Here is a 13,932-nt window from a genome sequence, read left to right as displayed (position 1 = left end):
GTAATTAGATTACTTCTGTTGACACCAGGTTTGCTTGAAATTTTGTATTTTGGTACAATACTGAAATTTTGGACCTTCCTTGCCTGAGGGTACCCCTTTTAAGGGATCACTTCCCACCACCCCAGAGCTGCAGCGCGAACACTTGCAAGTTGGTTTGTTATTGAACTAAGGCCAAGGCCTTTTCTCTGCTCCACGCTTCTCATTTTTCCACAGTTGGAGCACAGCAGGGGTAAAAAGGGAACTATGACATCCAGCAGCTGGTGCAAGGGCACATGGGCTCCCTAACTGGGATTTGCAGCAAAGGGGCAGGGTGCCCTGCGAATCCGTCTGTACCTCCACCTGCCAGGTGCACCTGGGCCATCAGGCTCACCCCTCTGCCCTGCCCCCAGCACCTTCACGGCCCCTGACCCAGGCTCCCCCTCCACTATCCCCATTGCCCTCCCCTGCCCTCTCCTTCCCTCCAGTAACCCACCCCTCTGAGGCCCCCCTTCCTTCCTGCCTCTCTCCATGTCCGGTTACCCCCCTTCCGCATCCCCCTGCCCATTACCTTCCCCTCTGCCCCACCACCCCTCCTGCCCCAGGACCTTCCCCAGTACCGTCCCCTCCCCTCCTGCCCCATTACCTTCCCCTCTGCCCCCCCCGCCTTCCTGCCCCCCCATTACCCCGTGACCCCTCCCCTCCTATGCCCCTCACCCCATCCACGCTCAGGCCCGGCTGCTCCTGCCTCCGCCCGGCGCTTCCTGCTTCCTGCTGCCGAGGCCGCAGATTGGCCGGGACTCGGGCGCGAGGAGCTGCGCAACGCCGCCAAGGCTGCCCCGGGACTGCCCGCCGCGGCCGCGCCCCCTGGCCTCTGCCCCGCCCCCACCGCGTCTTCTGCCCCACTGCCGCGCCCCCCCAGCCTCTGCCCCGCCCCCTCCGCGCCCTCTGCCCCACTGCCCGCCCCACCGAGCCCTCTGGCCCACTGCGCCCACCCCCCCACTGCACCCTCTGCCCCACTGCGCAACCCCACCATGCCCCTTGCCCCACTGTGCCCTCTCACCCCACTGCCCCGGTCCCACCGCACCTTCTGCCCCTATGTGCTGCCCCACTGTCCCACCTCTACTGCGCCCCATCCCACGGTACCCCTCTGCCCCACCCCACCGCCACCACATCTTACCCACCCCATGTCCTCCCCACCCCCTGCCCTGCCACCCCCAGCGACCCACCCTCTGCCAGTCTGCCCAGCCACTCGCCGTGCTGCCCATCCCCTCGCCAATTGCCCTGTCACCCACACATCTCCTACGTGACTGCTCTGCATGGGTGCTGGAACTACAGGGGCGAGGGGGCTGCCGCACCCCCTGGCTTGAAGTGGTTTCCATGATATACAGGGTTGACAGTTTGGTTCAATGGCTCTTAGCACCCCCCACCACAGAAATTGTTCCAGCCCCCCAGCTGCTCTGCCCCCCACAGCTCCCCCCACCCAGGTTCTGCCCAGCTGCCTCAACCACCCACAGCACTCCCTACTTTGCTCTAAGTACCCTTGCCGTGCATATTTTTTTACCTTCCCCAGTCACTGTACAGCCTCACCCACTTTCCTCCTATGCCTTTGCTTTGTCCATGCACCATCTCCCTCTATAGCTTCTGTCTTCTGCTGCTTAAAGCTATTACCTAGTTGGCTACATATAGTTAACAAGAGTGTGGCCAGTGTCTGTGGCCTCTGGCCTGTGTCAGTACATTACGCTGAGTGAAACTGTGCAGTCACTTGCTTCGTTGTCAACTTTTGCAAAACTCTGCTGGGAGTGCCATTTAAAAGTAAGCCCCCTCCTCATTTTTATTTTCAGTAGTGCCCAAAATGTACTAGGCACTGTACAAATTATACAGGACCAGTCACTGTTGTGATGTGCTTACAGTAGATAGTAAACATCGTCCTAAATAGTTAACAATGTTTGTGGAAAACCTTCATAACATGCAGTCTACCCATTTCACAGCTGATGTTTCAAGAGTTTAACAATGAACAAATCTAATATGTTGACATCATTCAAACACATGTGAAAGCCAAGCAGGGCAGTGTCCATTAATACCATGTGGGAGCATCTGACTAGTTCAGACTCCGAGTTTCTGTGTAGAGACTGGTCTCCATGACTTCTGGTGGCAATGAGAAAGTATTTCCTTTTATCAGTTTTTAATTTTTCACTTTTTAAACTGTAGCTTATGGAGCAAGCAAAGGACTCTCTGCATCCAATGGATAGGATACTGGACTGGCATTCGGAAAAGCTTGATTCTAATTCTCAGCTGCGCTGCTGGCCTGCTGGGTGTTCTCAGGTAAGTCATTTCACGGCTCTGTGCCTCAGTTTCCCCATCTGTGAAGTGGGAGTAATGATACTGACCTCCTTTGTAAAGCACTGTGAGATTTGCAGATGAAAAGTGCTAGTTATTGTGCTTCATTTGGTGTATATTTTATATGCCAATAAGAGTAAATAATACCTTAAACAGTGAAAACAGAGAGAATTTGAGAAGTGGCTTTTTGAGACCAAACAGTTTGTGTATTTGAACTTTTGTGCAATGATCTGTTAAAATGTGTCATGATCTAAGTGCTTGTTCAGTCCAATTGTGCTCCGCTTTTAAGGAGCAGCCCACAAAGTGGTATGGCTGCAGGCACTCAGCTGGTTTATTGTTGTTTACTAAGATTTTCTGCAGTGCTCTGAAATGGAATTTAATTTTGAAAATTTCTCTGTTACTGGTGAAGTGCTTATAGTAATTCTGAAAGGTTTAAAGAGACACAGCTTAAAAAATCATATGGTGCAAGCAAATAAAATGTCTTTTCCTATGATATTACTATGACTATGGGTCCTGATCCTCCAAACACACATATGCATCACTTTATTTGAGTAGTCTCTTTGACTTCAGTGACTCGTGTGTATGTGTTTACATGATCCAGGCCTTATTTAAAAGTGAAAGAATTATTAAAATGCAAAATACTTGTCATTACTTATGCTCTTTGTTAACTTTCTTGCATTTCTCTCAGCTTGGAGAATGACAAATCAATTTGACTTTTGTTTATATTGTATTCAGTTTTGCATTCCAGTTTAATGCTGTAATGTTTAGTTTGCCAACACATCAGGGGGAGTGATTTTGTTTAAAAGTATCTTTTTATCAGAATTAATGCCATTGGAATCATTGGAAATAAAATAGTCCCATTTCTCTGCGTATGATGTTTTATAAAAGTTTGGCTTTACAGATGTACATTTTGAGCCAAATTCAGGTTATCAGCATCTCTTATACAGCTCAAATATTATGCAGTTGGAATGCATTGTTGTATTTACTACCATCTAATGGAAGAACTGAGGAAAAGCAACCTTAACTAATTTAATCTCCTTTTGTAGGCAAATAAAGCAGTTTGCTGACCGATTGAAGCAGGGAAAGCGCCATCTTCCGTACATAATCCAAACAAGATTTAGGGTAAAACAACCCTCTTGTGGGCAGCTTTTGTCTACATGCAGCTGCACAGCTGCACAGCTGCATGAAGTGAACAGATGGTCTGTTTTGGTGGATGGACACTGAGATTTTGTTACTTTCACTGTTGATTGGAATTTCAAATGTATTGGGGTTTATTCTGTTCAAGGCAGTATACAGGGACTTTTAAAATAGAAATAGTACAGATTGGCCCAAATTAAACCTGGATCTGAAGACCCCAGAGCGTCCAGAGCTGGAACTGAACTCTGCTGTTAGAGTCCCTCTTTAGTGAATATGTTCCAAAGGCTGATCCTAGTACTAGATACAATAATATCATTTTATAGTGAAGTGTGATAAGAGAGGATAGCCTACAAGAGGAATTATGTAAATTGGATTAAGAAAATGTAGTCCTTTTATTATTAGGGCTAAGGGACAGTTGTCTTCTAGCTGGCATCAACAGTAAAGGCAACAGAATGCCTCTGTAAGAAAGGAGTTAGGGCATTAGCCTGGGATTTGAGGTACCTGAGCTCATTTCCCTCCTCTGCCACAGGCTTCCTGTGTGACCTTGGCAGGGCCGGCTGTAGCTTTTTTGCCGCCCCAGGCAAAAAAAAAAAAAAAAAAAGGCGGCAGTCACAGGGAGCGTGTGGAGGGCGGTCAAGGCGGCTTGCAGGGGGGTGAAGGGTGGCACCCGCCCACTCCCTCCACCCGTGGTCAGCCAGGCGCTGCAGCCCGCTTGCAGCCGGGCGAGAGGGGCTCCCCCCTCTGGCCTTGGGGTGTCTCTCCCGGCCGGGCAGGCTCCAAGGGGGCCGACACAGGCAGCCCTGGCTGGGGTCTACGACCTCCGCGTGGGGCCGGCATTGCAGCGGGGCTCAGCACAGTGCAAATGGTGCCGGGATCAGTAAGGCCCGCCCCTCCGCGGCCCGCCAGGCCGCCGCAGAATCTTCCCTCCCTCCGGTGCCTGCCGGGCCGCCGCAGAACCGTCCCTGCCACCGCTGCCCACCGGGCCACCGCAGAACCCTCCCTCCCTGCCTCCGCTGCCTGCCGGGCCGCAGCAGAACCCTCCCTCCTTCCAGTGCCCGGGGGCTGCAGGAGGTGCTGGCTCAGCCGCTCCTTTAAAGGCGGCTCGGCTGGGCCGGGCTCAGAGCGGCGCGGGAGGTGGAGGCCGGTGGAGGCAGCGGGGAGTGGTGCATCCCGGGGACCCCGGCAGCACGATGAGCAGCGGGGATCACTAGTTCCTGCCCACCCGGACCGGGGTCCGTGCCCCTGCAGGGCTGGGCTGGCCGCCCCAAGATTGGCCGCTATGCCACCCCTTACAATGTGCCGGCCCAGGCATGTGCTTTCTCGTCTGGTGCCTGAAGGTGGCCCTGGACCTTGGGCAAGTCCCTTGGGCTCAGATCCTCAAAGTTGTATAGGCTTTTAGCTCCCATTGAAATCAACAGGAATTAGGCACCAAAATACCTTTGAGGGTCTGGCCTTTAGTCTCTCTGTGCCTCAGTTGCACAGCTGTACAATGGGGCTAATAGCAGTGCCCTGCCTCACAGGAGAGATTGCGAGGTTAATCCATTAAAGAGTGTGAATTGCCCAGATACAGCACAAATGTAGGTAGAGTTTAGTGCCACCTAATCAGGAATAAGAATATACCACTTTGGTCAGAGATGAGACAAGCTATGTAAATAAAAAGTTGTTAGAATTGAATGGCAGGCAGACTGGTGCATACACTGGAATAGGGAGCAGGGGCGGTTCTATGTGTTTTGCCGCCCCAACCACAGCAGTCAGGCAGCTTTCGGTGGCGCGCCTGCGGGCAATCCGCTGGTCACGCCGATTCGGTGGCGTTTCTGCTGGACGTCCGCCGGTCCCGCGGCTTCAGCATACCCGCCGCCGAATTGCCACCGAATCCGCGGGACCAACGGACCTCCCGCAGGCATGCCGCCGAAGGCCGCCCAGAGGGGGGGCAAGTGGGGCAATTTGCCCCAGGCTCCGCAGGGGCCTCCACGAGAGTTTTTCGGGGGCCCTGGAGCGGGGTCCTTCACTTGCTCCGGGGGCCCTGGAAAACTCTTGCGGGGCCTGGGCCCCCGGAGCTTCTTCCTCTCCGGGTCTTCGGCGGCAGTTCGGCGGCGGGGGTCCTTCCGCTCTGGGACCCGCTGCCGAAGTGCCCTGAAGACCTGCGGCGGGGGGTCCTTCCACCCCGGGACCCACCGCCAAAGGGCTGGGTCTTCGGCGGCAATTCGGCAGCGGGGGGTCCCTGCCGCCGAAGACCCCAGGCCCCCTGAATCCTCTGGGTGGCCCTGTTGCCGCCCTCACAGGGACCGGCAGGCTGCCCTCCGCGGTGCACTTGCTGCTCTGGTGCCTGGAGCCGCCCCGTAGGGAGGGGCTGTAACTTCTGATTAGAAGAGAGATTGCTAAAGTCTCCATAATGTTGAGAAAACAGATTATTCAGCCAGTGACTTTGCAGCTAAGATGCTAATGCAGGAGGTTCGCCCCTTTGCTGTAATAAGTGTCAGGAGGCAGGTAAACCTGACATACACATAATGTTTTGGTGATTCGGGGGAGATGGAGTTCTGAAATGTTACAGTGCTAACAGAGACAGATAGCCGGTCAGTGAGACACTGAAACACCTGAGCTCTGACATTGTAAGATGTGATTCTTTGTCTTAATTACAAGATCCTGCCATACCTGGCTAACCTTGTTACCCAAACTAGCACTGGTTACGATCTGATACCATTTGTTAATGTGTGACCAGTGGCTCTCTCCATTTGCTAATCAGCTTTGCTTTATTTGAGATCTTTTTGGTCTTGGTCTATTCTTGGAATATTCACAGTTGTCCTGTCATGTAACTTTTGGTCATTTTCCGCAACTGTAACCAACAAATGGACAATTCCATTCAGTTAGGTCCCTAAACACCCTCTGCCTTTCTGTGAAAGGGTCCCAGCTCCCTTCACTAAATTTCAGTAGCTTTGAGCAGAACTGACATCACCGATTTGTGTGATAGCATTATGAATAACACACACAAATCAAAAGAGAAGCAGAACCAGAAATAAGTTAAAATACGCTTTTATTTATAGTGTTGAAAAATTACTCATCATGTTTCTACATTTGTACAGGGCCTGGCACAATGGGGCCCCCGACCTGGCTGAGGCCTCTGGGATATAAATGTTAAATAACACTGATGATGATAATAATCAGCTACAAACTCATCCAAGCTATTGTGTCCAAGTCTGATACACTGAGATTTAAAAAAAATAATATTTAAATAAGTCCCATGGAAGTGCTAGAGGTTACACAAATCCCCCAACAATATTTAATGCTGCTCTACAATAACACTTAGCTCTTATAAACTTAGACCCAGATCTGCAAAGTTATTTAGGCACGTGACTCTGAGCTAGGATCTAGGCCTTAATTGTTTGCATCCTTATCTCTCAAAAGCACAGTTATCTACACTGCTTTGCAGCACAGTCATTTGTATAAATGAAGCAGCTGAAGTAATGACAGGTAAATAGTAATACTAATATTTCTGGTGCTTGTGTCACTTCCAGGTTAATAAGCACAAAATGCACTTTAAAAAAAATGCAGTTGCATTTGTAAAAAGCTTGCAAAACCTTGCTTTCCCCCTACCCAGAATTGTTCTAATGCAGTGGTTCTCAAACTTTTTTTTTCGCGGACCACTTGAAAATTGCTGAGGATCTCAGCAGACCACTTAATGATCTTTCCAAATGTTGTTTGTACCGTTAGCTAACTATTGTAAAGCACTTTGGATAAAAGCATTATATTAAAAAAAACTTAATAATAATTAACATTTTTTGTTCTACAAATAAAAGCACACAACTCATATTTTAATATCATTAGTCTTGCCTTTCTAATGCGATGGATGTGCCCTCTTTCCCCTGCCACGACAGTCTCCGAGCTGGGGCTGGGAAGGAGCGGGGGTCTCCCCTGCTGCAGCAGCCACCAAGCTGGGCTGGGAAGGAGAGAGGGTCTCTCCCTCTCTCCCCCGCCGCGGCAGCCCCCAAGCTAGGGTTGGGAAGGAGAGGGGGTCTCTCCCTGGCAGCCACAACCCTGGAGCTGGGGAAAGTTGCCTCTTTCTCTGGCTGTTGCAGCCCTGCACGTCCCAAATTCCCCCCACCCCCTCTTCTCACCCCACTGCCCCCTCCCACCTATCCCCTATTCCTCCCAAGGCCACCACCTCACCTTACATGTCCGTCTTCTCCAGGGTCCAGGCACCTAATTAGTGGAGCCATGCTTGCAAGGCTCCATTTATTAGGTGGCTGGCCCTTCAATCTCTTGTGTACGGTCCCCCGGGCATGTACCTTAGAGGAAACTATCCACGGACCACCTGAATGGAGCTCGCAGACCACAGTTTGAGAACCTCTGTTCTAATGCAACAATCCATTGCGCTGGAGGCTGTTCCATTGCTCAAAGTACCCTCCATTGAAAATGATAGACTCACAAATGTTCCGCTGATCAAACTATCCAATTGACTCATCGCTCCAACGTGATTTTATTATCCTGTACCTTCTACCCATCTTTCTATGTGTTGTTTTTTTTAATCACAGTTTTAGCAGCCATTTTTGTAGGGATCCTCTATTGACCGCTGGTGTAGTACAATATGAGATGTAGGCGAGGGCAAAGCTAGATATTATAAATGTGAAGACACTTCAAACTGATGACCTACTTTATAAAGTGCAATCGGAAAAATGACTGTAAAAATGAGATTGAGGCATATTGTGTATTCTCTCTCAATTGAATCTGGATCAGATTTTCTGAGTTTACACATGCTGAGTGAAATTCACCACTGTGCAAAGGTGCCTGCACCACTTAAACCCAATTGTGAGATCTCCTGCGATACACTCATAGGCTTTGCGCAGGCCCTCTGCATAAGAGCGAATTCCACCCTCAAAGAGGATTTTTCTGTCTGCTGGCTGCAAAACTCATTCTGAGATCTGAAAATCCAGCTGGGCTCTTTCTGCTTCTTGCATCAGTAGCAGCAATGGAGGAGCACAGTTTTGATCTCTTAATGAAAGAAATAATGTTTGCCCACTAATGTGTTAGGCCCTAACATACTGTGGGGGTAGGCAATCAGAGAAATAGATTAGCTATGAATGAGACAGATTACAACTCACTCCCTGATAACTGCATTTGTTCTGCAACGCTTAAGGGGAATCAGTAAAGTCAGACATGAGGAGCAGAGATGAAGGTTAAGAGAGGGCCATTTTTATGCTTTCAGGCTGTATTTTTTGATCAAAGCACCGAGTTTCTCGATCATCTGCAGCAACCTCTTTTCTTCTTTGGTGGCGCTGGTACCTCCACCACCTCAGTTTTTAATCTGTCTTCGTGAGCTTTCAGTGATCTGGCATGATAAACATGAAACAAATTAGCCAGTTAATTGCCCTGCTCTTTGGAATCTACATCATCATCTGTCGTGGAAAGCTCTAGTAAAGGGTAGGGCTGGGGTGTTCAAGGGATCTGAAAAGAGTTGCGTGCCCGACTCTCACAGCAATTCAATGGAATTTGGGCACCTATTCCTTGAGGCTCCATTGAAAATTCCAACTTCAATCAAGCCACAGTCAAAACAAATCTGCTCACGTCAATCAACCCATAGGGTAGTTAAGCAACATCCTGAGGATTGGAGCCCAGATTGCGAGCTGTCTCCAGGCAAAGCAGTAAACCTATCAACAGCAGGTAGAATGATGCCTGGCTTTTTGCTTCCAGCTAGCCACCTACTGTCCGCACAACACCCCAGGAGAAGGAGGAATAGCTAAGGTCCTTGGTGCCCTCAGGTCTTGTTATTCTGTGATGGGGAGAAGGGGATTGGGTTGGCAGCATCTAGAAGTCACACTGGACATTTTTAGTGGGGAGCATAAGTGGATCTGGGCCTGGTATGCCCTATTCCGTTCTTCCTTCCGACAATCTGTTGTAGGCACAAAAACATATTACTGATGGTTTTGTTAACCTGCTTTTACAGGGCTGAATGTTTGAGGTGCATCCTGACATTCCAATGAAGAATCCATTTAGGGCCCATTTTTGTGGGCCAGGACAGTGGAATGAACTCCCCCATGAACTAAAGACCATCACAGACGTCACTACCTTCCACACCAAGTGCAAGATGCACTTCTCTGAGCTTGTCTTCTCCAACATAAACGCAGACCAACATATGTACTTAAGGAAAAAACAACCCCCCCTGCCAAAACAAGCCATGCCACTGCACATGCTTCTCTGCTCGGGGAGACGATGAGAGAACAAACAAGTGACTGATGTTAGTCACGTTGCTTAATACATGACTGGAAAGTACTCTGATACTATGCAGTGTAAAAACCTGTCTCAGCTAGAACAGACTCTTATCTTTGCGCCTGTGGCCGGATCCTCAGCTGTGGTAAACTGGTGTAGCCCCAGTTTTGGGGGCACATAGGAGCTGCGTACATTATCTATGGAGCATGGGGATATACAACTTTCAGCTGCAGGGGTCACTTCAGCATGCAAAGCTGAAGAAGAGCAATGGAAATCAGGACCCAACCCATTAATTCAGGACAGTCAACAATCCCACGGCACACTGCTCACCTGGCTAAGTCAATCATAGATTCAGAGACTTTGTGGCCTGACGCAGCACTGCATTCATAAAACAAGAGCTCACACTCCTGGAAGACACAAGAAGGCACACACAAATGCACTTCCCTTCCAGAACTGTTTGGTAGGTTCAAGCCATAGATTGCATAGATTTAAAAGAGGTCGAGCGCAAGTGCTATGATTTTTCCCAGATAATCATCAAACAACCAAAGACGGGGGAGTCGGTGCATTTGGAGCAATGATATGGTTTGTATAGGATGTAAAAAAAAAAATCACGAGGGACTAATTACACGAGGAAAGGTGGTGATCTGTTGGAAATGCATGGCTCAGAGGGTCTCCTTGCTGCTGCGGTATGGAACTCATAGGTGAATAAAATTGTACATTGTAATTATTAAGTTTTAGGAATGTTGAGAATGAAATCCAGCTTCCCCAGCAGCTTCAGTGCTAATCTTTAACGGCAAGGGAAAGCCTGGCATACTATAGACATACACAGAGGCAGCATTGCCTAGTGGATTGAACACAGAGTTGTCAGCTAGAATGTTCTCTTTCTGGCTCTGTCAGTGACTTGCTGTGTGTCCTTGGGTAAGTCACTTCATCTCTCTGTCCCGGGTTCTGTAAAATGGGGAGAACGATACTTGTCCGTCTCACGGACTGTTACCAGAATCAATGCTTGGACACATAAAGCATCTTTCAAAAGGGATAATTCAGTAATTGCTTTATGCTTTTATTATTTACATAGTGCTGGAGAGGTGCCTGGCATGTTACGGTGCAGATAGGCCCAGATCCTCAAAGACATGTAGGAGCCTAACTCCCACTGAAATCAAGGGAATTACGCACCTAAATACCTTTGAGGATCTGGGCCAGATTCCCTGCCTCAAAAACCTTACAGCCTGAGGCCCTGATCCTGTAAGCTGTTCTGCTGGGGTTCAGTGGAGGAGGGCCAGGGAATAGCTTGCCAGAGTTAAAACAAGGCCAGCAGGAGGAGACAAAAACACAAGGAGCAAGATATGGTTCTGTGGTCATTTCCTGGCAATTAATGACCAGACGATGAGTTAAGGGCTTTCTGCTTTGCCTCAGGTCCTCAATTCCCACACTAATTGTTAATGGAAGGAAATGCCTATCCTGTCAGTCACGGTGGCTTAACTATAGCCTTGGTTTTGCTTTATTCTTTTAACTCCCCGACCCCCAACTAAGGATGGTGAAAGAATTTAAATGGATGGTAAACGCCAATAGATCTGTTCACATACCTTAGCCAAGCGTCCACCCTCTTCAGTAGATACCTGTCTTTCTGTGGCACAGTCTGTTTTGTTACCAAGTAGAAGGATGACAACTCCATCTCCTGCTCCTTCCTGTGAAACAGGACAGGTGGGGTGAAATCTTGGCCCCAGTGGAGTCAGTGGAAGTTTTGCCATTGACCATAATGGGATCTACAGTTTCTTCAAATCATAGCCCTACACAGCTTCTGAACACATCAGGGCAAAGCCTAGAGTAACCCCACTGACCTGCATGGATTTGGTCCATGGGGCTTGGGTTTACATGATAGAGCATCTCTTCCAGAAAGGCATCTGGTCTTGATTTGAAGCCATGAAGAGATGGAGAATCTGCCACTTCCCTTGGAAGTTTGTTGAAATAGTTTCAACCGACCCCAGAGTAGGTTGAAAAATTAATTAAAAAATTTAATGAAAAAACTGACTTTGTTTCCATTCCTCAGGGTTCAAAGCTGATCCATTTTCTTTAAAAAAAATTGTTTTTTTTTTGCAATTTTTTAAATAAAAAACATTACAGAAATCATTTTCAAAATCCTTCATTTCCCCCAAATCAAAACAAAAAAGAGTTGATAGCCCTTTTGACAATGTTTTCATAAACAACATCAGGAAAATATTGTGCAAAATATGGAAAAAATGAACCTTTATTGCAAAATAAATAAATGAATGATAGAATAGAGGCTATTAATTAACATAAGAATGGCCATACTGAGTCAGACCAAAGCTCCATCTAGCCCAGTATCCTGTCTTAAACAGTGGCCAATGTCAATGGCCAATTGACCAAAAAAAAAAAAATCTGAAAAATTTCCAATTTATAGCCAGCTCATGGATGAGATGCAAAATCAAGGCTGTGACCTTTCATGGTTATTAAAGAACCCGTGAGACTTTTCCCTAAACAAGAATAAGGGTATTAGTGGTATAGTTCTACAGGGAATTCTTAAAGCACCCATCTTGGCAGCCACAGCATTGTCTCCATAAGAGATAAGGCCAATTTAGCCCTCATAAGCATGTAGGTGCCTGCAGCAGACTTCAGTGGGAACTGTGAGTGTGTGGTCAAGGGCAAAATTTGGCCCACATTGATGGAATAGTTTTGCTTAGTGGCTAGAGCGCTGGACTGAGACTCAAGAGACCTGGGTTCTATTCCAGGCTCTGGCCTGCTGAGTAACCTTTTCCCTTGCTGTGCCTCAGTTTCCTCATCTGTAAAATGGGGATAATAATACTGACTTCCTTTGTAAAGCACTTTGTGATCTGTGGATGAAAAGTGCTATATAAGAGCTAGTATTATTATGACACCAAAGAAAGACCCTGCCACTCTTCAGTTACTTGCTACTGCAAATCCCAAACCTCATGTGGCCAGATGCAGACTAATGCAAATCAGTGTAGCTCCATTGACATAATGGAGTTACATCAATTAAAACCATCTGAGGATCTGGTCGGATACAGCTGCATACGTTGAAATTCACAAATGTTTCTTCCATCCGCATTCCTAGCTTAGCATAAGACATGGGTTGAGTTCATTCCTTATGTCATTCCAGTATGTTTGATGGGGATTACATCATGGGTGAATCTGGCTAGATAATGATACTGAGGGCTGATAAAAATTTCATGGCATTTTTCATCAAGTACATGGATTGTTTGTCTTTTTCAAAAAACGAATAGTCCCAGTACCAATGCCCTTGTTCCTCTCTTGACTATTTTCTTGTACCAATATATTCATCCTAAACATGATTCATAAAATATAGGTGGCCCAATTCTGCTCTGATTTCTGCCCCAATCAGTCTGGCTGAGTATAGCTGGGTTTGATGAGGTCTAGGTCAGGGCAGAATTTGGCCCTGTCTTCTAAAATGACTATGTGTTTCTTTTTAAGAATATAGCATTTAAAGATCTCAGAGCCTCTTGCACTAATTAATTTAGCCTCACAACCCTCCCTCTCCCATTGAACAGCTGGGAAACTGAGGCACAGAGCGGTGCAGTGGCTCACTGAAAGTCAAACAGCAAGTCCGAGACCAAGCTGGGAATAGAATCTAGGGGTCCTCGTTTCCAGTCCCCCACTCAACAGCTAAGGGTATGTCTACACTGCAAAAAAAGGTGTGTTGTTGACTCAGGTTAACTAAACCACATTAGCTAACTCAGATTAAAATAGCAATGAAGACATGACAACTCGGCTTTAATTTGGGTTAGCAGCATGAATTCAAGCCCAGAGTTCAAAGTTGAGTTGCCATGGCTTCACTGCCAGTCTAACCCAAGTTAAGAATACTCCTTTTTTGCAGTAGAAACGTACTTTAAAGCTCACCGCCTCTCCTAGTTGAACAGACAGACGTGTTTCCTGGTTATGCCTGGTAGATATATTTAAATAGTTCCTTAGGCTATGGCAGTATGTCTCTGGGTATGTCTACACAGCAACTGGGAGATGTAATCCCCAGCGTGAGTAGGCATGTACGCACTAGCTCTGCCCAAACCAGGGCCTAAAAACAGTGTGGTCATGGCAGCTCGGGCTGTGTACCCAAGGAGTCAGGCAGGATTGATTGTACTCTGGCGGCTAGCCCGAGCCCCTACGCATCCTGCAGTGGCCATGCTGGAATTTTTAGGTACTAGCTCGAGCTGTGCTGGGAATTACACCTCCTGCCTGCTGTGTAGACACATATATGAGACAGAGCAAGCCAGTGCAATAATGAGC

General features: G+C 47.8%; 2 protein-coding genes and 1 long non-coding RNA gene across 4 annotated transcripts in view; 1 reads left to right on the top strand and 2 right to left on the bottom strand.

Moving 5' to 3' along the window:
• Positions 1-831, bottom strand: part of C4H6orf89 (chromosome 4 C6orf89 homolog) — a 34,618-nt gene extending 33,787 nt beyond the window's left edge. Inside the window, exon 1 of one of the 2 annotated variants that reach the window (XM_005280490.4) lies at positions 694-831. In XM_005280490.4, coding sequence (XP_005280547.1) covers positions 694-698 — 5 coding nt within the window. In that variant the 5' untranslated portion in view covers positions 699-831. The remainder of the gene's footprint in view (positions 1-693) is intronic. The other variant, XM_042848959.2, reaches the window with a different exon arrangement.
• Positions 818-12,891, top strand: LOC112061782 (uncharacterized). Its single transcript, XR_002890377.3, has 3 exons — positions 818-1,791; positions 2,188-2,301; positions 9,392-12,891. It is a non-coding gene; the product is annotated as an uncharacterized LOC112061782 (long non-coding RNA).
• Positions 6,468-13,932, bottom strand: part of RAB44 (RAB44, member RAS oncogene family) — a 31,437-nt gene continuing 23,972 nt past the window's right edge. The window contains exons 14-16 of the mRNA XM_005280491.4: positions 11,238-11,339; positions 9,985-10,061; positions 6,468-8,776 (exon numbers count right to left, since the gene is read on the bottom strand). Of these exons, the coding sequence (XP_005280548.2) occupies positions 8,689-8,776; positions 9,985-10,061; positions 11,238-11,339 (267 nt within the window). The 3' untranslated portion in view covers positions 6,468-8,688. The remainder of the gene's footprint in view (positions 8,777-9,984; positions 10,062-11,237; positions 11,340-13,932) is intronic.

The sequence above is a fragment of the Chrysemys picta genome, chromosome 4 (assembly GCF_011386835.1).
Source record: "Chrysemys picta bellii isolate R12L10 chromosome 4, ASM1138683v2, whole genome shotgun sequence".
Taxonomy (NCBI): domain Eukaryota; kingdom Metazoa; phylum Chordata; order Testudines; family Emydidae; genus Chrysemys; species Chrysemys picta.
This window is presented reverse-complemented; position numbering and strand designations above follow the sequence as displayed.